Below are 22,659 nucleotides of genomic sequence, written 5' to 3' on the forward strand. Positions count from 1 at the left end.
TATAGATTAGTATCTGTCATTTTAATAATGTGCACTAAATTGGTAACCACGGAGACCTTTAATCGTTTCCTTTTCTTTTCTCTGTCACTCTTGTTCCTGTTTCAGGTTATATGACCATGGGCCCTGTGCAGGCAGCACAGTGGGCTCAGCAGCCATTTCCTGCCCAGGCTCAGACTCTGGCCTTCCCTGTGCAGGCACCTCTGCAGGTGGCTCAGGTCCTCCCCAGTGGTCAGCCGGTCATCTGGAGCCAGGCCAACATTTTCCCTGCTACACAGCAGCAGTGGGCAGCTATGGCAGCCTACATGCCGGCCCAGACAGTGGGCGTGGGGGGCCACGCCATCCCGGCCGCCATGCTCCAGGGCTTAGTACCCATAACCACAATGTGCCCCCAGGCCTGCGACCTATCAGCCCCATCCTCAGCCATCACCAGCCCCCAGCATACGGCCGACCCCACCCTGCTCCAAAAGCAGCTCAGCCTGGGTAAAGAAGGCCTCGACTCAGATGCAGGTGAGGGTCCTTCTACATCGGGAGCAGCTGTATCAGTAGAACCTGGTGCTGTATCAGCAGGGGTGAGCAGGTGCGGCACCCCAGGCCTCATGAGTGTACCGGACACACTGGTCTGCAGTCAGCTCCTGCCACCTCCAGCTGCTACGACCCAGGAAGAAGAAGGGAGCTGTAGCGACCTTGATCTCTCTAGGATGACTCTGAGCCCAGGTACATCGACTTCACCGTCTACTGAGTCTCGTAAGTGTTTTATATTATTTACCTTCTACATAATTACTCAAACCGGCAGCTGTGCCACTTTATATGACTAGCTCAATGCATTTTTTTCATCTTCTCGATCCCCTTTTGAAAAAGGTCAACACTTTGGACAACAGTGGGCTTACAAATGTTTGATTTAGTTCTGTGCAGATATTCCTCCATAGAGAATAGAAGTATTTTCTAAATTACTTATATTATTGTAACAATTATATGTACTACCTTAAAATAAGTTACATGCATATATGTTATATGCATATAGTTTTAATACATGTAATTTTTAAAAAAAACTGGCTGCAACGACTTGGCTAACATTAGCTAAGAATGCTAAGTCATTAATCAATGAAAATACCACATATAATTGTACATTTTGTAACATAGTATGACCAAAATTTACAAAATACTTGTACATGTTTTATATTCACTGTGGTACAAATCAACACCCAAGTTAATTAGCAATTAGCTACTTAATTAGCTAATTAATAAGCAATTAGCAACTGGGCTACTGAACAAATGTTAGCACACTAACATTGCTGTACACCTGCTAAAAATCAAAAAGCTAATATGTTAGCATGCAGACATTAGCATTCACCTCAGTTTTATATAGCCTACATAATGTCACAAAACTACTAGCATGTCTGTACATTTTGCCTTGTGTCTTTACAGCTTTAACCGAAAAACTCTGTTAACCTTAAGAAAATGAAGAGGGTTGTCCTAAGTTTTATAGAATGTCAAGTACATTAGATAAAAAGGATAGGTGATGACAAGCAATAAAGGTCATAGTTTTAAACTTACTGCTTCCCTATAAGCACATCCATGCTACCAGCCACGATGCCAGAATACTGACAGAGCAGATTAGCACAAAATCCATCTATAAGTCCTTTTACTGTGTTCTGTGAATATTTTTCTTTCATCTTCATGATTATGTTCTTTTCCTTAGCATCCACTCCAGCCCCACAGCAGAGCTCATCTTCAGACTGCCCCCCTTCCCAAGGCAGTGACCCACCCACAGATCACTCCCCTGTTGACCCTGAGGGCAACTCCAGCAACGCTAAGGAGGAACAATCGGTGAGGACGGCCCCTCTGGGGGTCATGTCAGTCATTTAGATTCATAGATTTTTCATAGAACAGCTGACTAGCATGATGCTACAATCCATTACTGCCACATGGGTGACCTATTCTCAATTATGTAACATGTAATTACGCAGATTAGAATGTCGTGATTATTATGGCCAAATTCGATGAGAGTTTAACCTTTTTTCTAGAAAAATGCCAAGTCAATTAAACACAAAAGGTCAAAAATGATTTAAGTGCTTTGATTAGATCATGTATAATAAGGCAAAATTTCAAGGTAATTAAACTTGATGTCACTTTCCTAAATGTTTTCCTGTTTTTCGGGGAAATGCAGGAGGTTTAACAAGCTGAGGATCGCCTGATCTTGACAAACACGTCACGTCTAAAGGAGAAATTTTATTGTGTTTTCTCTCTCAGGGCTCTGCCGTTGTGCCCAGCGAAGCTGCTGATCCTCCACAGGATCAGACATGTCCACAGGAAGACAGCTAGAGAACATCAGACAGTGAGTTGGTATTTCATGGTTTCCTTCTTTCTCTGATTTTCTCAGTTAAATATCAGCTGTCTTCACATTGTTGCATTTGGGTCCTCTCTCCCCAGCTCCTCTCATCCTGCTCTTCCCTCTCTCTGTCTCTTTTTATTATCCCTGTATTTTCACCTGTCAGTATATCTCCTTTTTCCGTGTGAATGAGTGGCCAGTTGAGAAAGGGCCTTGGTTTAAATTCTGTTTCTGTCCTCCAGCTCTCTGCTTCGTCACAGAAATAAGGAAGGCACAATGTTGCCACCTTGTGACGAAAGTTGTAACAGCACTAGTGCCGCTAAGTGATTTTGAAATTATTGCTGTTTGTCTTTTAGGGTGATGGAAGCTCTAAAGGCCGAAACATGAGCTCACGAGAAAAAGAAGAAAAGAGAGATGAGCGACTGTGAGCAGCAGCATCTCACAGCCTGAAACACAAACTGCTGGTTTTTTTTCAACCTTTAAAGGATATTTTGGCAGTTATTTAATAGCTGGCTATCCTAGGATCTGCTTTCCTCCAGAGGCCGCTTACTGTACTGTACTGTACTCCAGACTTTGGCTTCATCGTCCAATCAATTGACCTTTCAACCAGGAAGTGACCTTTTATCTTTGACCGAAACTGACAACAGGAGGTGATTGCGTCCTCCTGTTCTGGATTAATGAGTTTATATCTGCAATGATGTAAAAGACAAAAGAAAAAAACAACATGGTTACACTGATGATGCAAATTATTTTTTGGAAAAGAGAGAGGAGCAGTGTCCTACTGGATGCGGTTGACCTTCAAGTTCGTCAGCTGCCACCAGCAAACACTGTGCACAGCAGGAAGATTTGCCAAATGTTCTCATAGCGTCGCTCCACCGACTCAGCCATTTGCATGAACAGACCTAACATGGGTTCAGCGGACTCGGCTGTGAGCAGAGCTGATCTCCGCAGCTTCCTTCTAGGCCTGCAACAAATTTTTAAAAAAAGAAAGGTTATTTCATTTTTGTTTTTATTTTATAAGCTGTGAATTCTCGGTTGATGACGCTGAGTCACTGCAGATATCCACATGACTCTGAGGCATCAGCATGGAAATCAAGATTTGCCAAACATCTATTTTGTAAATAAGAATCTTCCCAGTCCCCCACACCCGAGCCTCTGTGCCATAAGATAGCTCTCTGCCTCTTGGATGCCAACTACCTGTGTTTCTCTCAAACAATGCCCTACCAGCACCTCCTTCTTCTTTGTTTTCTTTTTTTTTTTTTTTGACATCTGGACATTTGTTTCACCTTTTTCTTTTCTTTTTTTAAATTTCAAAAACTGTCTTCTGTTCAGTTAGTGAGAAATGAACTGTGAATCTGTGTTACATTGTCATTAAAAAGAAAATTTAAAAAAACTACTAGACCCAGTTTTTGCTCATTTTGAACTTGAAATATGACACGAGCGACGGGGCCGGAACCACAACCGCTTTTTCTTTTTTGTTGTAGTGATAGGACGCTTTGCTTTTTAGATATTTGACATTTCCAACTGAGGTCACGTTGTTTACACTTTGCCTGTCATCTAACCGTATCTCTGGTTTAATAGGCGAGCAGAATCAACTCATCCTGCACTGACGTGGCTCGATCACGCCAAACTCGGAGACGGTCGATAGCGTTTCAATGCCTTATCGCGTTTCTTTTTATCGTCTTTTATCGTTTTCTTTTTCATTTGTCGGTGTATACAGTAAGCAGGTCATTGTTGTGACAAAGCACTTAGGCATACTGTAGGTCTGCTCCACTGAAGTAAGACGGTTGAAAAGACAGGCAACTTTATATAATATGAACAATAGAGATATCACTATTAACTGCTAGACTTACAAAAACAAATGGTAACTGTACCCCTGCTTGTGTAAGAAAAATGAGAAATAGTCCCAAAATATTTTGTAAATTTTATTTATGGAATTAAGAATTGTCATGAAAAAGGAAAAAAAAAGGACTTTTGTACGTCTATGACTTCCCCCATACACTGTACCCATGCCACTGTTCAGTCACAAATAAAATACCATGTGATTCCCACCATTGCCTTTGCTTTTTTTTTTTTAGTGTGTGTGTATGTGTATGAAAAATTACATCTCCATTTTTACAGATTCATCCATATTTAAGCAAGTATTTTAGAGGGGGAAACATTTTGCTGAATCTGCAAAAAACTCATTATCTGGTTTTCGAAAAGTGGTGACTGTTTTAGTGACAAATCAAAAAATTGCTATTGTGCAGTTTGGTGTATCCGAGTTTTTTCTCCTTGTTTCCCTTCGTTAATAACGGCTTCCTGATAGCCACCCTCCCACTGAGGCCATTTCTAATTAAAATTCAATGAACAGTGAATAGATCAGCTGAAGATTCAGATGCGTCTTTCAGGACATGTGTCGGGTCTTTCTGGGATTTTTCCCCCAGCGTGACTTTCAGATACTGTTCGTCACTTTCTTCTGTCTTCTATTTGTCCAGTTTCCTCAGATGTTTGATTAACACACTGCACACCATGCTAAGCTAAGATGTGCCATTTTTTGCTGCTCCTTATTGGTGCAAAAGTATGTCTGTAAAACTGTACTTTGGCATTTTTCATAGATGCAACTAAAGAAATTGGAACAAAATATCATTTAAATGCATTGAAATATCCATAGGTCAGTCTTAAGTGGTTTAACAACAACGACAACAAAGCCACTCATGTGAAAATGATCAGGTACATAGACAGGACTGGAAATAAGTGGAAAAGTAACCAATGTAAGAAAATGTCTAAAGACACAATTTAATTTGCTAGGTTTTGTTATTCTAGCCCAGTTTGAATGAGTAATAGGTCAGTGTTAGTGGCTCAACAAACAAACAGAAAACATTCCTGGAAAAATGGCCAGAAACATGGACTGGACTGAAAATGAGGAGAAAGAAGAACTTTGAAAGACCTTTGGAAAGCCTGGAGAACTATCGCTCAAGACCACTTTAAAACATTACAACAAAGTCTGGCTCCTTCAAAACAAAATAGAAAGAAATTAGGGGTGGCTCAAGACTTTTGCACAGGAGTGTATATACTTTACTACTGTACTTAAATGTCTGCATGTGACTTAGCTTCTACCACTACTATCTTTACAAAGCAGAAGCCTAAATTTTGAATGTATAACATGACAAAGCAGCTGTTGCACACTCAGTGTGAGTAATGGCAGTTTCTTTACTTTCATTGCTTTTCACTAAGTACAGCTGACTCCTGTGGTTGTGTCATTCTGTGAAATCCCGCAAACCAGTCAAGATAAATAAAGCTTAAAGGTCACACGTAGGGAAACATGATTCAAATGACTTTGCTGGAATTTTCTTCATTACAAACTCTTGATATTTCACCACTGGCATATTTTAATGGAAATACTTTATAGGCATCCAGATTCATTGATTCCTACAGATTATACAGACTAAGGTTTATGAAAACTAAAAATACATCCATATAATTTGGGCTGACCAAACCTGCAAGCTCTGCAAATTCTATAATGTTTAAGTAAACTTGAGGTATGTGTCCCAGCCACACAGACAACACCATAACATTGGCTTTGTGGCCCTGAATGCCTGCAGTATTCTGACTCCAGCTCCACATCTGACTTTAATGGCAGCAGTTCATATACAGTCCATTATTGATCAGGCTTTGTTTACATAGAGAGCAGAGTGTCTTCTCCTCATTCACAGTCAGTCACAACACACAAACATGCTTTCTGTGGTGATACAGAGCAGTGCAATCAATTTGCACAGTTGTCTACTCCACGTTACTTTGAGTTTGGTGCTGCTAAGGTAGGAGATTTATTTTTTTTAACTGCAATGAATTGATAAGCTTATTTTTTCATTTGCTGAGTAGGTTCCACAGGAATTAATTGTTGTAACTATTTATCTGTCAAAGACCAGCTGACAAACTAGAAAGTTTAGAAGCACCTCATTTGACACTTAAATCTGTGTTCCTTTCACAAGCTATTATATTTTGATCAGATGCTTTTGAAAAAAACACATGACCTTTGCTCCCAGTGCTGCATTGCTCTATTTGTTTTGATGTGAGTTTTTAATCTGCATGTAACAGTAACTTTGCAGTGGCCACAGGAAGCAATGAAGACCCTAGCAGTCGTCAAGCCCGGTCAGTGGGTGACCCAGTGGTAATTCACCCAGTGGATTGCATTTTGTCAGAGTGGAGCGCATGGTCACGTTGTGACGTCTGTCAAAAGAAGAAAGTAAGTATAATGGCTATGAGATGTTAGTTAAATCAACAAGAACATACAGTGAAATCTGCAGAAATATGACTGGATCTCATCAGACAATCTGATTCATGCAGCTATGCATAAGCTAAGCGTGTGCTGCCTCACAGAGCAGCTGACCAGTGGACAAATACAAGCAGAACTTTAGTCTGAATGCAATGCTTTAATAAAAAATTAGAAAAAAATACAGTCATTGTTAGTCCAAGAATGTGGAACAGCCTGTGATTCAGCCTCATGTGAATTTACCCCCAACAGTGGTTGGTCATTGGTTATACTGTAGACTGCTTTAGAGATAGGGCAAACAAAAAGAGGTATTAAAGACTATTTAAAAGAATTTGTTTGAAAGTAGATGAGCAGAGCGTACTATTATCAAGTCTGAACCATGAAGCTTCAGGCAGCAGTCGGCTAATAGTAGATCATCTACAGTGGAAACGGCTTGCCTGGTTTAGTCCAAATGTAGAATTTGCCTAGAAGACCTATATATTTTAAAAATAAATCTGCTAAATTATGCTAAATATAAAAATGCTAAATTAGCAACTAACTTAGCATTGTTTCAATGGGAATTTTTGGCAAAAGGCAAATAAAATATGTTTCCTAAAATATCAAAAGTTGAAACAAAATCTTTCATCTCAAACTCAGAAATCAAGCAATACTATTTTTAGTTTAACTAACCCACAGAATTACTAGCCAGATAAACTTCTTAAATCAAATGTTACATTTCCACAGATTAGCTTAATTTAGCGTAGTTTAGACTGGATGAATCATTCCTATGGGGCTAGGATTGAGAGCTAAATCTGGAGCATTCTACATTTTGACACTTGTGACCTGTTTTTGTGAAAGCTGAGAGCTCAGTGTCTGGTGAAGGACTCAGCTGATATACTTCAGTGCTCTATTTTATCCACTTTACAAGTAAAGGGATTAATAACCTTGACATGACAAAGTGGAAAGAGCCTGCTAATGTGATTTCAGCTGATAGCTCCCCGGGAGCAGTTTTCAGGCCACCGTTATTGGATACTGGCAAAATCTCTTGTGTTTTTGTGACCCGCAACATCACAGTATCGCTATGCCAAAGTGGAGCAGCCTTCTCAGTTTGGAGGGGAACAGTGCAATTCCCATGCCAGGGAGGAGGAGGCCTGTAATGTTCCAGCCCGCTACACTTGTGACAGTGTTCCTCTCTGTGAGGGCTTCCTCTGCACCCAAACAGGTAACTCCAACAGTCGGAATAGAAATCACACAGCAGTAGTTTTTCAGTGTTTAAGAATTCACATTGCATGGACGTTACTGTTATGTGTTTGATATAATCAAGTCTTCTTTCCAGTCAGAAAATTTCAAATTATCTAGCAATTTAATTTTTACTGGGTTCAGCCACTATATAATCGTAAATTATCTATTTTTAAACAAAGTTTTTGACTGTCCAACCTAGATACAACTTAAATTTTACGGATTGACCTATTTTCTGAGTGACTAGAAAAATGAGATTGTGGGGGGAGACTTGTGGGGATAGGTTAATTGATTAATCCAAATTGTCACTAGGTGTGAATGTGAGTGTGAATGGTTGTCTGTCCCTGTGTGTTAGCCCTGCGACAGACTGGCGACCTGTCCAGGGTGTACCCCGCCTTTCGCCCTATGACAGCTGGGATAGGCTCCAGCGCCCCCCGCGACCCTGAAAAGGATAAGCGGAAGCGAATGGATGGATGGATAGAAAAACGAGATTGCAGCACAAATGAACATCCTCCAAAGGGTGACAGGGGGTCAGCAGGGGTCTTGAAATAGAGCGGCTAGGCCTCCAGGATGCAAGGAGCCAGTTGAGGTGGTTGAGACATCTGACCAGGATGCCTCCTTAGTGCCTCCTAGGTGATGTGTTCAGGGAAGAGGCCACAGGGAAGACCCAGGATTCACTGGAGAGATTACATTTTGGGATAAGTTGTGACTTTCCGGAGTCAATATTCTTTATTTGGAGCAGAGTCCAACTTGCTTTATTCCCTAAGCTTAGCAAACTGATGACCACCACTTGACAAAGAGACATGTTGAGAATCAAATCAACTCTTCATCTAATTCTTATCTAACTCTTCACTTGAAAGTAAAGATCCACTTTTGAAACACATTTTTTTTGATTTTATGTTACAGATAATTTTGCAAAATGGATCCAATTCTGCAAACATACTTATTCTGCACACTGCCTGTCTGGAAAGAAGTCATGGTTTAACACCATATATTCCTCTACTCTGTCAGGTCGCTGTATTCCTAGAACTCTGCAGTGTAATGGGGAGGATGACTGTGGGGACATGTCAGATGAAAATGGCTGCAGGAAGGTTCCCAAGCCCTGCAGGCAGGAGGCTGAGGAGTACTGGGGAATCGAAAACCTTGCCAAAGGGTGAGCTATGTTTCCACTAGTCTGTCTCTTGTGCAAGTCCAAATTATTGTTATTACTTGTGTTTTATGTACTTTGTACTTCTATCCAAGCATGTTAGGGATAGCTCAGTAGGTAGAGTGGTGGCCCCATGATCGGAAGGTCGGGGGTTCGACTCCACTGAACGGCTACCCTGAGGTACCCCTGAGCAAGGTACCATCCCTACACACTGCTCCCCGGGCTCTGCACTGGTGGCTGCCCACTGCTTCACTGGGTGAATGGGTTAAATGCAGAGGAACTATTTCCCTATGGGGACTAACACGCACACTTTACATGTTACTCTTCTAAATCCAATCCATGCACAGAATTATTGCTGTTCTTTCAGAATAAACATCTTGAACAGTAACCTGGAAGGAGTGGTGCTTGATAACAGATACTATGCAGGCAGCTGCCTGCCCCACTACATCCAGGACGTCAGATTCAGGAAGCCCTACAACTTACAACAGTATACCTTTCAGGTGAAAAAGCAGACAAACACACTTCTGTCCAGTATTGTGGTCTAGTATTCATAAACGAATTCATTTACTAATGGTTTGTTGAAGTTTTAAAACAAAATTGTTGCCATGTTGCCATGTTGCTATGCCATTGTTATATCATTGCAGTATCATCTGTGTTCAAAGTACTCTTAATATGACTATTTGTTTTAAGTTTTTATTATTTTTTGAACATTTAAAGAAACAGTAGGGGTCCGAGGCACTTTCCAAAGTGTTAAAATAAGACGAACACAGGTCACAAGCCCAGTGTTTAACACTGAAGCCTGCTTTTTCTAGCTCTGGCACCTCGCCTCTGTCCCCCAATAGGCACAGTCTTGGTGATCTAGGAAACTTAAATTTCACCCAGCCCTCCATATATTTTAAAACATTTTCCCATATTGGGGAGACCAGTGGATATTCCCACATAGCTTGCACTAGCTTACCCTTTGCTTTTTATGCACTTCCAACACAAGTCATGTTTACTAATTTTATAAAGTCTCAAGTCATGTTTACTAATTTTATAAAGTCTCATCTGTGTGTAATAGTACCTGTTAAGAATTTTATATTGGATAAATTTACCTCTAGCTTCCCTTATGTAAAACCCATTTTCAGAGATGATTGAATCCCATGTTCCCTTATCAAAGGATCAATCCAGATCTTTTTGTAAGTAAGGGTGTAAGTAAAATGAAATTCTCTAGAAGATTTGTCTCCTGAGACAGCTTTATTTTATCTTTCAAACAATCTCTAATGGCCGGGTCCTTCCAAATTAAACTTTACTGTCAGATCATTAAAAGACATGAGCGTGTTCTCTTCTTTTAAATCACTTTTTTGTGCCATTGTGGCCAGTAAATTGTTTGTTTACCTTTTTTAATTTTGGGGTTGTGCCACAGGGGTGCACATTTTTAAAAGTATGGGGACAGATTAAAGCTCTTGTGAACCTCTTGCCACACCATTTTTGAAAACTTTAAAATAGGGTTTTCTATTCTATACCCTTTGTTGTCTTGTTTTTGAGCTAACACCTCAATGGGGGTGAACAGAAAGGCCAGTTCACGCTTAATATGACTAATTAACCATTACCATTTAGTTTTCACACAAAACATTTAATTTTTTTTTTGTCCACAGACGAGAGGCTCCTATGATTTTAGCCTGCAGGCTTTTGAATCCTACTCTGACTACATGGACTACACCATGAAGGAGCGCACTAGCAAAACCGTTGTTTCCATCGGCTTTGGCATTCCAGGAATTTTCAAGTTTGGCATCAACTACAATGATAACAAATACAGCAAGTCAGTTAAGAAACTTCGCAGTGCCTCTGGGACGGTGAGGTGTCATGTTTTGGGTTGTTTTTAATGCGTGCAGATCTCTTTACGTTACCTTGAACTTCTCACTCTGTTTTCAAATATCCACATATCCAAAATGTATGTTGTATTCTTAACACAGTAGGCATTGTGATAACTTTGACCTGCATTCTCTGATGCCCAGACAAACAGCTTTGTGAGGGCCAAGGCAGAGCTGGAGTTGGCCCAGTACATGCTGAAGCCGGATGATTTAATGCTACACCCCGAGTTTCTACGGCGCCTACGCGCCCTGCCGCAGGCTTATGATTATGGGGAATACAGGCAGATTTACAGGGACTATGGCACCCACTATGTCACCGAGGCTGCCCTCGGAGGAGACTATGAGCACACCATTATTTTGGACAAAGAGAAGCTTGCAAAGACAGGTAGGAGTCCTCAACAAGCTTTAGTTAGGCGTTCTCAGTCAGTTGTTTCCATATTTAGATGACATGACAAGAAATCCTAGACCGTTACTGTTAGAAATAAGCTGTCAACACTTTAAGACTGTTTGAACTAGTCTTTGCTTTATTTCGTGAGAGAAATGGTCTCTGAGGGTTTTTTTCTCTTTATCCCAGAATATTCTTTAGAAGACTACAAGAACTGCGTAGAGGCAGGTTTAAAGGTTGGCGCAAATATAGACGGTATCTATTTATCATTGGGGTTTCACGGAGGATCCTGTGATGGCATGCTGAACGAGATGGGAGGTGGGATCTCCTGTTTGATCATAGTTCTGTCAGTCTGTCTTACATTGAGCAAATAAGCTTAAGTAAGTAATTTGTCTCTTTCCAGAGGAGAAAAGGACTGACAGTGAGGTGGAAGACTTTGTTGCTATCGTAAGAGGTGGAAGTAGCGAATCCGTCTCTGCTTTGTTGTCCAAGAAGCTTCCCACCCCTGAACTAATGAGGCTATGGGGTGAAGGTGTGCGGTTCAACCCTGACTTCATTCGCCAAACGGTGAGTTCAGTTCATTTCAGTTCAATTAAATTTTATTTATATAGCACCAAATCACAGTAACAGACGCCTCAATGTGCTTTCTATTGTAAGGGGAAGATACTAAAATAACAAAGAAAACAACAATAATCAGATGAACTTCTATTAGCAAGGAAGAGCCAGGCTCAGGAAGAGCAGCCAGCCTGGGAACCCCCCAGCAGCCTAGGCCTATTGCAGTTTTTCTGTCTATTGCTTCTATTTTGGCTGTGCTACATGCTGGAGTCCCACACATAATACTCTACAATGGGTGTGTTTGTTTTTGTCTATTTTTTTTTTTTACATGAATGCAGTAAATAGTTCATTTTGTTCATTTTTTTTTTTTAATATTTCTCAGCTTCAGCTCAAAAATGTGATGGAATTATCCACACGGCATCTGACCTCACTAATTGATGCATGACAAGCACTGGCACAATCACACAGTGGCAAAGTACAAACCGAGCTGATCAATGGCAAGAGCAAACACAAAATGATGCCAAAAAGCAAGTGTGCCAAAGACAAATAGGCTGCCTTGCTGCAGCACAGTCAGGTTTCAGCACTTGTGGAGCTTCCCAGTAAGCTCAGTACAAAAAAGGGAGAGAGTTTTATTTGGACAGTAAAAAGATCCTGGATTTAAAACAGTATTTATGTCTTATTAGACACGGCCACTCCATGAGCTGGTGACCTCCAGAGACTTTTCCCAGCATGCTGTCCTGAAAAGAAACCTGAAGAGAGCCCTGTCAGAGTACTTGGCAGAGGCTAGTCCATGCCGGTGTGCTCCCTGTCGCAACAATGGAGTGGCTGTTCTGAAAGGTAACCCAGTTGTTGTTGTTGAGCAACAACTATTAACATGGAGTGATTCCTTTGTTCCATCTCCATCATTTATTCACAGAACACTCAATGCACTACTTTGTATCATAAGCTACTTATGATAGCTTTACTTTGATGTAATAAGGATGTGTCTTTCATCAAAGACTCAAGAAGTAATTGCAACATCTTAGTACAATCCCATTTTTCTACTGTTTTGTTTAAGTTTCAGCTGAAACAAAATCTAAATGCGAGATCTGGTGATGATTATAGTGATGGCAAATAGTGACAGTGAAGGAAATATCTTTTTTTCTTCTTAACAGGTACAAAGTGTGACTGTGTTTGTCCTTTTGGCTATACTGGAAGAGCCTGTGAGATCACTAATAGGAAAAAAGGTTAAGACAACTTTAAAAATAATAACAATAATAATAATAATCTGGTAACAGTGTTGTATTTGTTTTATTTATGTCCACTAATTGTGCTGAGACACTGACAGGAGGTATGGTTTGATCCGTTCTGACAGAAATAGCCATTGATGGCAACTGGAGCTGCTGGGGTGCGTGGTCATCCTGCAGCGGAGGGCAAAAGACAAGAAGTCGACAGTGCAACAACCCTCTACCCAGCAATGGAGGCAGGGCATGCACAGAACTGCAGCAAGAGTCTACTGCCTGCTTTTAAAATCCCCTGTCAAAGATGCCATAAAGATTTATAAAAGAGATGTTCAGTGTCTGGTACATTTGTCTTGTATTTGACTGTCCAGTGTGACATGATGATTCTCCTTGACAATGCTTCATCTCCCTATTCAAGTATTAAAAAAAATGTTAACCCCAATGGATTATGTCTTGATTCTAGGCCTCGTCTTTGTATTTTTTATCCCGACCTGTTTCAGATACTTAGCTTCTGTTAACAAGATTCGACCGTCAGATTTAAAGTAATTCACAAAAGTACAATACTGTGCAGCTGGAGGTGCTGGAGGTGCTGGAGGTGCTGGAGGTGCTGGGGTGCGTGGTCACTCTGCAGTGGAGGCCAAAAGACAAGGAGAGAAGTGGTAAATGGACTGGTTCTTATAAAGTGCTTTTAAAAAATAAAAGTATATATATTTATTTATTTTTGCCATACTTGAGCGCTCAAAAAGCTTTTTACAACATGTCTCATTCATCCATTCATGAAAGCACTTTTCTCTACGGCTAACACTCACAAACATTAATACTCAAATGGAACCATTTGGAATAATTTGGGGTGCAGCATTTTGTCCAAGGATACTTTGGCATGCAGGCTGGAGCAGTCCAGGATCAAACTCCCAGCCTTCCATTTGGTAGATGATCTGCTTCTACCTCCTGAGCCAAAAAACACCCCACAGTGGAAAATACGTGCAGAGATTTATTGAAACGTATGAAAGGATCATAATAAATACAGTATGTAAGGCAAAAACAGAGTTTGGACAGTCTTAACAACCATTTCTCATTGGTGAGGATCAAATGTCTTTCAGATACTTTTCATTTGCTGTAGATGGTCTTTTAGGCAAGTTACTTTTTCATTTTTCCTCCACTTGTTTAGTTTCCTCAAATTTTTTATTGACACACTGCACACTGTGGCAAGCTATGGCAATTTTTCAGCTAAAGACTCTTTGGGAATCAGCTTGTTGGTGCAAAAATACCATTTTATGCCTCTCAACTTGTGTTGTCTTTGATATTCTTCATCAAATTGAAAAATAATTAAACAAAAGAAAAGAGAACAAATTAATGTTTTTGTGACAGGCTGCCAGTAACAGTAGGGTGCCTAATTTATCATTTAAAATTTGTTCTTTCATCCTAAATTTTAATATCGTTTCATCCCTTGAGTTAGGTGTCTTTTTTTGCTTACATGACTCAGGTCAGTGTTAAGTGGCTCAGCAAACAATAAAGCTTTCCTGTGAAAATGGCCAGGTACAAAGACTGGACACAAAATCTGCATGAACATACATTTATTCGGAAAAATACAGAAATTCCAATTTTCTCTTTTATTTTTGAGCACTTTAATGTTTCCAAAGGAATACAAAAAATGCTCACTAAGTAGTTAACACATCTTCACTCAGCAATCTGAAAGAAACTTGTGTTTAACAGGGCCAAGTCTGAGAAGCAGAGCCCAAGCAGGTGGCTCCGCCATTCTGAGGTGGAGGATTATTACACACTCGTGTCCTGGTCTTCCTCCTCGATGTACAGGGTGACCAGGCCCCCCAGCAGGACCACGATCCATCTGCCTTGGTTTCTGTTGATAAAAATTAAAGGTGTTGATTATGAACTGTAGGGTGTAGATCCATTAACAGCTAAATTTTTGAGTTTCACTAACAACAGATTAGATGACTATTTGAATATGAATCAGTGGAGAACTATCACCGCAGTCGGTTCATTCTAGCTCAGCTATTATGTTGCTTTGGGCTACAAAAGGCAACAGTCTGCAGTAAAGAGGAGCCGCTCCCTTTTTTCCAAGGGGCCACTACAGCAGATGGAGCCACACATTTTGATTTGGCAAAGATCGCGTGCCTTATGCTCTTCCTGACACAACCCTGCCATCTAACTGGGCTTGATGACTGGCACTAAGCGCACATTACCTTGTGATCCTTCTGAGGCTGGGTTTGTGTTTGCTTCCCTTCCGGAACCAGGGAGCTTTTGGATTTTACGGTGAATGTGTTAACCACTACACCATGGAGCCACACAACAGTCACAGTACTGGGTCGTGTGACCCAGTGTTTAAGTTTTATTGTATTTTGTTATTCATTTGTGTTCTAGTTTCAGTTTAGTTTCTCAAATTAATTTCTACGATGTCCAGGTTGCTGTTCTAGTCCTTTGTTTGTGTTTGTTTCTCCTGCTAAACAGGTGAACATAGATTCAGGAGCAACAGGACTTAGTGCTACTAATTCTTTGATTTTATTTATTTTTTGCTGTGTTTTACTTGCATCTATTTGAAAGAGTGTGTGTGTAAACACAAAAAATTTATTTTATATGATGGAATATGCAGAAAATAGGTTTAAATGTTAAACAAATTCCTTCAAATCAAATAATGTTATATATAATTTAATTTTTGCTTGATGCAATGTGCATAAAGTTAAAAGATTAAAACTAATAAAACAAGGTTTTAAAAGAGACTTTTTCATTTGATTCAGTTTTATATGATGGATTATTCAGAAAATAGAATTGGGCTGAAAGGTCGGTTGCTTTATTCAGTTGTGTATCATGTTTTTAAAAAAGTAACTAGGCAATAAAGTAACTAATTACTTTTGAAAATAAGTAATCAGTAAAGTAACAGGATTACGTTCTCGACGAAGTAATCTGTAATTAGTAACTAATTACTATTTTCAAGTTACTTGACCAACACTGGTCATATACAAGTGAAGCTTGTCTGCTGAATGTTAAAAAATTACGACTACAATATTTGTCACAGTTGTATTTTTACTTGTTTCTAATGTCTTTTGAAATACTGTGTGTGATTTGAACATGTTCAGCTTGTTCCTGTTTCTTCTTCTCACCTCTTCGGTTGGTCTTTTCGCAGGCGTACCCCTGGTAGCCTGAACTACACATGCAATTACAAGACGTGCCTGAGAGGACAGGAATCCCATTGTTGCTGCAGGGGGCACAGCGGCACGGGTTAAACTGCTGCAGATACTCATCAATGGCTCGCTGCAAGTTGGCCAGTCTGTCACCTACGTGGTCAGCAGCTGTGCTGCTACGTACAAGCTCATGAATCGGCATGATCTAGTTTACAGGGCATGTGGGACAGAGACAGGACGAGAAGAAAGAGGAAAGTTCATTACAAGAAGATGTCAGCAGTGTGTTGAGAGAAATGACACTCAGATTTATAACATTTGTTGAAGAGCAAGATATATAATTCATCTTGATTCATACATAATTTAACTTTACTGAGTTACCTCATAATCAATGAGTGCTGGGTTATATTTAAGAGAGAACCCCCACTTCCGGTACATGTCAGGGTTCCTGATGGCGTTCAGACCAGCGCTGCTGTCTGTGATTCCTCCGCTTACTTTTGTGACAACGTCCTCAATAATAGCTGAACTACCTCTTCTATCTGTGCATACAAAAACAAATCAAAAGAAACTATAACCCTGTTTTTGTAAGAAATGAAAAAAAGTTACAAATAAAGCAATTTAACTAGTTAATTTAGATAAAGACAGAATTTCCATTTTTCACCTTCATTGAAATGTCCGTCTTTGTTGCATAATTTCCCTGACAGCTTGGGCTCTATTGCTGCACTGCTGCCAACTGGAATACTCAAACCAAACGAGGCACCAAAGCATGAACCAGCTTCATCAGCGTTAATATCTGTAAACATTGGGGAAAACACAAAACAAGGGTTACTTTACATCGCATGTGATAATGTGGTAGGGTACTCTGATTACAAAATGGAAAACTCCAGTACCTAGGTTTCTCAGTGTTGTTTTGTTGACAATCACGACATGTTCCAGGGTTCCACCCATAGTTCCCTCTGTGATATAGTGGGTGCCAAATGTGTTGAAGAAGCGAGAGTACATCCCAAAGTCGTATTCCTCTGGGAGCTCCATGAGTGAAACATAGAAATCTTCATGAAGCATCAGCTTATTAGTTCTCATCTTGAAGCGAGCGGTTTGCACTTCTGAATTAAGCCAAATGAAACCTAAATCCTGAGGGGGAAAAAACAATATAACAACTAGATTTTGCACTTTGAATGTGAAACAACAAATATACAAAGAAACAAAATGTGCCACCCTTCACTTCTTTATATTTTGTTTCTGTGGCAAAGGGGTCTGGGCCAGACTTGAACCCAAGGTGCTCCATTGAACCTTGTGGTTGAACATAAAATAGTGTTGTTGGTTTTTTTTACTAATCAGGTGATTGCCAAAGTGCTTTTAGCTGATAACTTTTTCAGTTTGTCCTTAAAAAAAAAAAAAACTAGAGGAAGAAGTCTACACAGATGAACGATGTCTGAAAGTTATCTTCCCAAGAAATAGAAAAATCCAGCAAAATAGGCGGAGCTGAAAGATGCGTCTTCACTAGATCCATTTGGATCTTGTTGAAATTGATGGAACTATGAACACAGACGAGTACTTTCATATTTTGAGCTACCACACAATACCATCTGGGAAGCATCTGATAGGTAACAGGTTCATTGTTCAGCATGACAATGATCCCAAACACACAGTCTTAATATAACATAACATAATAACATATGTGAATTCTGACCAGTCACAAGAGACAGTTTCACATTGACCTAAGTAACAATTTCATGGTTCAAAGAGTGCACCACTCCGTCTCTTTTTTTTCTTGCCTTGTCTCACCAATATGACAGAAACCATATGGATAAGATGACATTTCCTTAATTACACTTTGGATCTCACATTTAAATGAATGGAACGCTTACTTTGGTCTTCACAGATCACAGCCAAAAATAATAATGATAGCTTTTGAATTATTTTCTTAATTTGTACATGCGTGTGCTTCTCTAATTATGAGGATCAGCCCAAACTACTTTGGTCCATTAAAAACCAGAATCCTGACAGCATGCCTGCCTCAACATTAACATCACTGAAGCAGTGTGGGATAATTTTGATCATTTTCCTTTGAACGTCCTTCCAGAAGCCTGGAACTATTCCTGAAAACTACTCAAAGACATCTTGCTTAGAGAGTTTAGACTATGTTAAAGAGCAAATGGTAGTCATACCAAATCTTGACTTTCAGACTGATTTGAATTGTATACATTTAATTGACATATTTACCATTTTAATCCCAAAATATAAAGAAGTGAAGAGGAGCTCAATAGTTCCACACAGTACTGTACAATCTTGCTGACACTATATTCTTGTTTGACCACTGAAGCTAATGCTAGGTAGAGTTCTTAGCTTAAGGTACCTGTTGAGCTAGCTAGCTCAAGCCAGTTGGATTGAATGTGACCTCTTATAAACAATCTAGTTAGCCATAGGTTAATTATTTGCTGGTAGCCTCAGTAGCTAGAAATACCGTAAGCTATTTAACTCTAAATTATTTAATGCTAAATTAAAAACGAATTAGCAGTGATTTCAAATAATGAACATTAATATATTTTAACAACAATATCAACAGTAATTGTTTTCATTTAAAACATTTTAATATTCGGGTGAAAAGAATATACCTGGCTTTCAAACTGTGTTATGTTATTGAGAAATGTATTTTCACTGCTGCCACTCAGTCCCACTTCCACACGGGAGATTCCAAATGTGAAGCCACTTTTGGACGATGACACTGTTTTCCTTGCTTTCAGCAGGCTCAGCATGTCATCAAAATATTCAGAAGAGCCCTTTGATGATGCTTGGGCCTGTAACAGGTTAGATACGTTAAAATATTTTTGTAGAATAAAATAAAACGAAAAATCAGAACATTACAGTACCATAAAATGGTAAGTATGGTAGTTGTATGGTTTTCTGTAGTTTTTTTCATCTTCATTGTAGTGCAGGTTCTCGCAGAATGCATCATACGTGAATTTTCTCCATTCGCCATTATAGACATATTCACACTCTCCTCCAAAATATCTTGGGTCAAGTACATGATCCATTAATTCTCCACTTAAAACATTATAGCTACAAGAAAGAAGAACAGTGCAAATTAAGAAATTACATTCAGATACAGATTTATCCTTTTTCAAGACAAAGAAATAGTGTGATATAAATGCATATCAAAGGTTCAATTGGACCGGCATTTTGGAGCTAAAACTGTTTCTGGAGCAAAGTATTTTGTTTTGGGGGGGTCACAGGGGTGCCTGTCAGTAAGAGGGTTTCTGTGTGGAGTTTGCATGTCACCCATGCCAGCGTAGGTTCTCTCTGGGTGCTCCAGCTTCCTCTCACAGTCCAGAGTAAGGGATAGGTTTATTGTCCACAAGTGGGAATATGAAAGGCTGTCTATCTCTCTATGTTATGTATACCTTGCTTTTCATCCTATGACTGCTAGGAGAAGCTCTAGTGCCCCTGTGACCCTGGAAAAATAGATGGTGGAGTGAAATAGTCACAGTTTTACAGCAAAGTAAAAGTCTTTTAACAATTCTCAACTACAGAAGCAAACTTTAAGAAGAGGTACTTAATTAACGTATTACATAAATATTGATCACCAATTACCAAGTGATCACCAATGGGTGTGAATATTATCAGGGTTGTGATGCACATTTATCCCAGCTACCATAGAGGGAGAGGCAGGGTAAACCCTGGACCTTTTAGACAACACAGAGAGACCGGCAACCATTCGCGGTCACATTCACAGCTATGGGCAATTTAGAATCACCAATTAACCTAACCCCACTCCCTGCATGTCTTTGGACTGTGGGAGGAAGCTGGAGAACCTGGAGAGACACCCACGCAAATATAAGGAGAACATGCAAACTCCAATCAAACCCAGGACCTTCTAGCTGTGAGGCAAAAACGCCACCGTGCTGACATTGTTTGACAACTCCTTCATAAAAAAAAAAAAGCAAAAAATGCTTTTATTGTGGCAGGGTCATTTTAATGCAGTTATTTTATTTATAAGGTCTTGAAACAGCTTTGCATTTTATTGTTCACACAAAATATATTATGACTTGAGGTGGCAAAACTGAGTTCTTTTTTAAAATACACACGCAAATAATCTGCTAACAATCTTTTTACTTGCTGTTATATTTTAGGTCCTATTTTATAGCAACTTCAAAAGGTGCAACTTTTACTTTGAAGGCAAAATGTCAGTTTCTGATATGCATCGCATGTGTTTTTTCTTTTTTCTTTAATTAGTTTACAGATAATTGAATAAGCTAATGGTTCAGTGAATGGTAATCCACATCTTTATCCAAAACAAAAAGGAAGGACAACTTTAGAGTGACCATTTTCCTCAAGCTACTGGTTGTGATTAAAAAATAAATAAATAAATAAATCTTAGTATAATACAGAAAATCTCTGTTTGCATGTTTGTTTCTTTGGCCACCAACTCGTCCTACACAATCAGGAGTTGAGCCACCAAACTTGGCGCACAGGTAAAAATTAGGCCCCTGAGGTTTTAATCAATAGCAGAAATTATGCTTCATCGTGTTGCCTAGCAACTACCCAGCAGCATGGGTAAAATGTTGCTGGGTAGTTTTTCACATTTATGCACCTAGAATATTTTGTAAAAACATGACATTATTTTTATTTTACCGCAATTTACCACATTTATATCCATAAAGGGTGAATTATAAATTGTACAGTGTCATGTTGCCTGGCAACCACCTAGCAATGAGCTAAAATTACCTATTTTTTTTACATTTATGCACCAAAAAAACCTTATAAATGCATTTTAATCATTTAAATCTTAGGCCACAAGCAGGCCAAACAATACTGAAAGGTGGCTTTCACCAGGGTCACAGCAGTATGCCCGTTTCAAGGCATAACAATAGACAATATAGAAGATGGCTGTAGCCACTGAGATGCCACTGACTGCTAATGAAGTCACATATTGTACAACTTTCCATAGGTGATGTAAACTACATGTGCATGTGCATTCATCACAGCACATTATTCACCCTTGCGTGCCACGCTCCGCACCAGGGATCGGTATGAGGGTGGAACACTTGTTGTTTCTCTGGTTAACATTTTCACATCCATCCTCATCAGAAAAATCATCACAGTCTGGCTCTCCATTACATTGAAGCGAATGGCTGATGCAACGCCCTAGAAACAAAGTAAGTAAGGACGCACATTTATCAGAATTGACTTCCTGACACACAAATGCTTGCAGCATGCCATGCATGCTAGTGAAAAGACATAGAGAAATCACCTTCAGCATTTGTTGCCTGAATGGTCGTAGATGGTCCTTACCTGTTTCTTTGCAGGTGAAGCTCTCTTCGCAGTAATCTGGGACCAGACACGGCGTGGCTGATCTGGGACACATCTCCCTCCTCCAGAGTACATCAGTACACTCAGTCCCACCAAACTGTGAAGGTTTCTCTAAGTATCGGAAACTGAACTAAAACCAAGTTCAAAATGAGTTAAATTCTCTGAATTCATCCATTCATGCTCATAGTAGAAGAATCGTAAAATTAAAATTGTACAACATTTGATATTTATTGATGAGTTATAAAGTTATAAGAGAGCTTCCAGGAACATCGGGGACAGAGTACAGCCACGGCCCACTTTATTGACTCTCCTGATGTGATCTGAGTTACTTTGCAAAACAAACTGTGAAATGTCAGTGTTTGGAAGAAAGTTGCAGTAGCAAAGTATTGCACAAGCCAGCCATACCAAGCACTGTGAACAACATTAATCATATTTAAATGTTTAGTGAAAAAAGCATAATCACCTTTCTGTCTGTGCAGGAGTCACATGGTGTCCAAGATGACCAGCTCCCCAGTCTACAGTCGATAGGTGTCGGTTTGTTCACAGCTCTGGCCCTCCTGACCCACATAATTATTATTATTATCTTAGTTCCATTTGTAAATCCCATTGTGCATGAGATATGATAAATAAAAGCTATTAAGGTGTAAATGCAAGAAGTGGTGAGGTGAAAAATACTGTACCTGTTTTTAGCTGTTGTCCATGGCGTCCTGGATGCGTCAACAATTGTGTCAGAACTGACAAACAGATGCAGTGTGCATAAACCAAGGAGTAAACGAAGGAATGTCCCCATAGTGAAAATAAACAGCGATTCCTAAAGACTCAGAGCCACATCGCAAATCAGATATTGTGATCCTGAAGGGGTCCTGAGGGGACTCTTGACACTGTTGCCTTGATCAGCCACAGTAAATGATTGATCAAGAGTAAACACATGCGATTACAACAGTTAGGAAAGTTTTTCTCTGTCTTTTTTTAAAATCATCTATTGCAACCTTTTTCTATGACATACTTTACAAATGTGAAACTGAACCTTCACTGTGTGCAAAGTTGATATCCATTTATTTAAATTATGATATGTAATGAAATTTTCCGATACCTCACCGAATTTCATGAATCTTCTTGGAGAGGTGAGAGGTTGATATGGACAAAAGAAGATGCGTTAAAATTAAAAACTGTAAGTGGAAAATTAGTTATCGTTATCAAAATAAATCCCTATCCACGCACGTTGCGCCTTCGACGCTCCTGATTCGTTGATCGAG

General features: G+C 39.6%; 3 protein-coding genes across 5 annotated transcripts in view; 2 read left to right on the plus strand and 1 right to left on the minus strand.

The window, feature by feature from the left end:
- LOC146688152 (disabled homolog 1-like) overlaps window positions 1-4,380 on the plus strand; it is a 50,865-nt gene extending 46,485 nt beyond the window's left edge. For all 3 annotated transcript variants that reach the window (XM_085439413.1, XM_085439415.1, XM_085439414.1), the window contains 4 exons: window positions 106-744; window positions 1,700-1,827; window positions 2,251-2,335; window positions 2,686-4,380. In XM_085439413.1, the coding sequence (XP_085295539.1) occupies window positions 106-744; window positions 1,700-1,827; window positions 2,251-2,322 (839 nt within the window). In that variant the 3' untranslated portion in view covers window positions 2,323-2,335; window positions 2,686-4,380. The remainder of the gene's footprint in view (window positions 1-105; window positions 745-1,699; window positions 1,828-2,250; window positions 2,336-2,685) is intronic.
- Window positions 4,381-6,013: 1,633 nt separating this feature from the next.
- Window positions 6,014-13,401, plus strand: c8b (complement component 8, beta polypeptide). Its single transcript, XM_085439412.1, has 12 exons — window positions 6,014-6,126; window positions 6,407-6,554; window positions 7,635-7,782; window positions 8,811-8,952; window positions 9,314-9,446; window positions 10,584-10,781; window positions 10,944-11,184; window positions 11,374-11,502; window positions 11,588-11,751; window positions 12,423-12,576; window positions 12,894-12,965; window positions 13,094-13,401. The coding sequence occupies exons 1-12, from the start codon at window positions 6,044-6,046 to the stop codon at window positions 13,246-13,248; spliced, it is 1,767 nt and encodes a 588-aa protein (XP_085295538.1). The 5' UTR covers window positions 6,014-6,043; the 3' UTR covers window positions 13,249-13,401.
- Window positions 13,402-14,516: 1,115 nt separating this feature from the next.
- Window positions 14,517-22,304, minus strand: c8a (complement component 8, alpha polypeptide). The gene is made up of 11 exons (XM_085439411.1): window positions 22,084-22,304; window positions 21,867-21,960; window positions 21,386-21,533; window positions 21,091-21,238; window positions 18,964-19,153; window positions 18,709-18,891; window positions 16,984-17,224; window positions 16,755-16,886; window positions 16,475-16,632; window positions 16,076-16,301; window positions 14,517-14,817 (listed from the first exon to the last, which is right to left on the minus strand). The coding sequence occupies exons 1-11, from the start codon at window positions 22,191-22,193 to the stop codon at window positions 14,666-14,668; spliced, it is 1,782 nt and encodes a 593-aa protein (XP_085295537.1). The 5' UTR covers window positions 22,194-22,304; the 3' UTR covers window positions 14,517-14,665.
- Between the last annotated feature and the right edge of the window lie 355 nt (window positions 22,305-22,659).

Source organism: Copadichromis virginalis, linkage group LG18, assembly GCF_057382275.1.
Source record: "Copadichromis virginalis isolate Kocher_CV1m ecotype Utaka linkage group LG18, C_Virginalis_male_GT1.1, whole genome shotgun sequence".
Taxonomy (NCBI): Eukaryota; Metazoa; Chordata; class Actinopteri; order Cichliformes; family Cichlidae; genus Copadichromis; species Copadichromis virginalis.

Coding starts and splice junctions, on each gene's coding strand:
- c8a (XM_085439411.1), bottom strand. CDS start 22,193: ATGGGGACATTCCTTCGTTTACTCCTTGGTTTATGCACACTGCATCTG. Junction 21,961..22,083: donor TGGACAACAGCTAAAAACAG/GTACAGTATTTT, acceptor TATGTGGGTCAG/GAGGGCCAGAGCTGTGAACA. Junction 16,302..16,474: donor CAGCACTCATTGATTATGAG/GTAACTCAGTAA, acceptor CCTGTAAACTAG/ATCATGCCGATTCATGAGCT.
- c8b (XM_085439412.1), top strand. CDS start 6,044: ATGCTTTCTGTGGTGATACAGAGCAGTGCAATCAATTTGCACAGTTGT. Junction 10,782..10,943: donor TTCGCAGTGCCTCTGGGACG/GTGAGGTGTCAT, acceptor TCTGATGCCCAG/ACAAACAGCTTTGTGAGGGC. Junction 12,966..13,093: donor GATCACTAATAGGAAAAAAG/GTTAAGACAACT, acceptor CCGTTCTGACAG/AAATAGCCATTGATGGCAAC.